General features: G+C 47.7%; 1 protein-coding gene across 1 annotated transcript; it reads left to right on the top strand.

Moving 5' to 3' along the window:
• The first annotated feature begins 827 nt into the window (after positions 1–827).
• LOC6550401 (fork head domain transcription factor slp1) lies at positions 828–1,789 on the top strand. Its single transcript, XM_001977812.2, has one exon. The coding sequence runs from the start codon at positions 882–884 to the stop codon at positions 1,632–1,634; it is 753 nt and encodes a 250-aa protein (XP_001977848.1). The 5' UTR covers positions 828–881; the 3' UTR covers positions 1,635–1,789.
• The last annotated feature ends 955 nt before the right edge of the window (positions 1,790–2,744 follow it).

Raw genomic sequence — 2,744 nt, 5'->3', positions numbered from 1 at the left:
CTGGGAAAGTGGATCTGGATGCGGAGAACTGCGATTGGGAGTGGGAAGCTGGGCGGGCCGGTGGCCGACACATTTATCACACATTGTACATTGTCATTTGAGTGGCTTGCCGTTTACGAGTATAAGTGTCACGACGCTTTTGCTTTCAGAGCAGCAGTGCAAGTCCTACATTTCAATCGGATCACCGGTGGGTTCCCGAGAATTCACAACGTATTTCCCGAACCACAACCACCTTAAATCTATCTGTATCTGTATTTTTCAGTCATAAGTATTCAGTACTCTGGCATGGGCATAATATAATAATATATATGAAGTTTGATGCCAATGATATGACACTAATTTTCCGATTCAAAGTCATTTTTTCTGACCATTTGTCGATCCTTCCAATTGGTTGTAATATGTAATAAGCAATATTGCATTAAGCAGAATTATTGCTAATATGATTACCCCGAAGAAAATCCCACCTTGAAGGGGCTTGCAAACCCGGTATTTTTCCAGTGTGAATAGGTAAGCCTGCTAGGTCAGCAGTTGTACAGTGCTCCCGAAAAGGACCTCCAAGGAGGCGCTTAGGGACGGAGGACGAGCACGAAGGCTCCAGGGGCAGGTAGCAGTAGTCCAATTTAGAAACCGCTAGTCCAGCACTAATCCGAAAACGTTTGCGACTCCCGAGCGTGGATGTGGATCAATGAATGAATCCGAAGGCTTTAATGAATCTGCTCGCGCGGCGATTAAAAGGGGGATGGATCGCTAATCCGCGGCCCAGGATGCTCGGGTAATCCTCGAGGGCAGCCTTCCTCGCGAATAAATAGATCGCCGGGCGGTGGACCAGGCACAGTCGTTCTACGAACTCAGCCAGTGACACACATTCCAGTACTATAGCCATGGATACGACACCTGTCTTCCAGTCCAGCTTCTCCATCCGATCGCTGCTCTCCGTGGGCAAGAAGGAGGGATCCCCCACTGCTAAGCATAACTCCGCAAGCAGCTGCAGCTCCAGCTCGGATTCGCTAGCCGCTAAGAGCAATGCGAAGCCGGCTTTCACCTACAGCGCCCTCATAGTGATGGCCATCTGGAGCAGTTCCGAGAAGCGGCTGACGCTGAGCGGGATCTGCAAGTGGATCGCGGACAACTTCCCGTACTATCGGACCCGCAAGAGTGTCTGGCAGAACTCGATCCGCCACAACCTGAGCCTCAATCCGTTCTTCGTCCGGGTGCCGCGGGGCCTCGATGATCCTGGACGTGGCCACTACTGGGCACTGGATCCCTATGCCGAGGATCTGTCCATCGGCGAGACAACGGGCCGCCTGCGCCGCAACAATTGGCCGCAGAATCCGGTGGCGAGGCCCAAGGTCGCAGGCCATCCCTACCAGCGCATGCCCTATTATGCCACCGGGAACGGCCAATATATCAAGGCTCACGGCGCCTACTTCCCCACAGTGGAGCACCAACACCATGCCGCCATGATGCAGCACTACCAGGCCATGATGCACAGATACCCGATGATGCCCCATCCGCAGCATCACTATCACCAGCATCAGCATCAGCATCAGCATCCTCAACTCATCCAACAATCGAAGCCCCTTCCTCTCCAGGAGCCATACCATCACCACCGCTATCACCTCCACCAAGAGTGAATTTCAGCGTTGAAAACTCACTTGACTACGAACTGTGAAAATTCCTTCTTGGCGTAGAACGCGGCAAATGTTGTTAGCTTTAAATCATTTAGGGTCATATCCATAGTAACTATGCCCAGGCTTTAAAATAAATCGTACAAACGTTACAAGCATTCTCTTACCAAACTTAAGTATGTTTTTAATAAATATGAATCGAAATTCAAAGACTAGTGCGCACTTCTTATTGTGCTTGGGCTTAAATATTTTGTTTACTTAAACTTAAAATTAAACTAAAAAGAAACAGCAATTAAAATAAAATTTGGTTTCCAAAGGACAAGGTTCTGTCTTTCTTAAATGAAAAAGGGCATTTTCCAAGATTCATTTTTAATTTTCATTGTATTTTATATCGTTGTGTATAAATATTGCAATAATTACTACAAAGCCTAAATGCTAGCAGTGCGCTTCGTCACTACGTGGACTGCCGTCCGCAGTGCTATTGGCCTTGTGGAAAAACCTAGCCGAAATGCCCTTGACCAGCAGGTACTTATTTCGGTTTTCAATTGCATCCCAGAAAACACCTAAATATTTCAAAACAATTTAAATAAAGGAGTCCGCTGCAAAGCTGGACTTCATGGAAGTGCTGCGCTCTCGAGGATCCCAACTAGTCGCTATTCCGGGAAGTTTGCTACTTGTCGTCGGTTGAAGCTGCATCGCCTCGTTGGATGCCACATCCAAATGCCGGCTGTAAATGACTTAAGTGCCTGGCATTTATCTACTAAAACGTGTCCTGCTTTCGTCCTTGTCATCGTCACAGTTATTCACTTGGCCTTACTTGTTGGAGTGACAGGAGCCACCTCGTTCTTGCCGCTGTCACACCTGTTAAGTAAGTGAGTTGGGCAGTGGGTGTACTTGGATGCGGATGCGGATAGGGGGCAATAGCTGCACAAGCACCCAACTTTTTTGGCCATGCGAGAGATTTTACATTAAATTCATGTGGCAGCACGAGCAACAAAAGAGTGCGCAATTGAATGCCAAATGACTTCGAAACTTCTCGCCACGCAAACAACAAGCAGAAATGCTATGACAACAAGATTCCCCTAAAATATTACACATTTTCCGTATCCATTCTGT

This window comes from Drosophila erecta, unplaced genomic scaffold (genome assembly GCF_003286155.1).
Source record: "Drosophila erecta strain 14021-0224.00,06,07 unplaced genomic scaffold, DereRS2 tig00000126-arrow-pilon, whole genome shotgun sequence".
NCBI classification, from domain to species: Eukaryota; Metazoa; Arthropoda; class Insecta; order Diptera; family Drosophilidae; genus Drosophila; species Drosophila erecta.
Note: the sequence above shows the minus strand (reverse complement) of the source record. Positions and strands in the feature narration are given on the sequence as shown.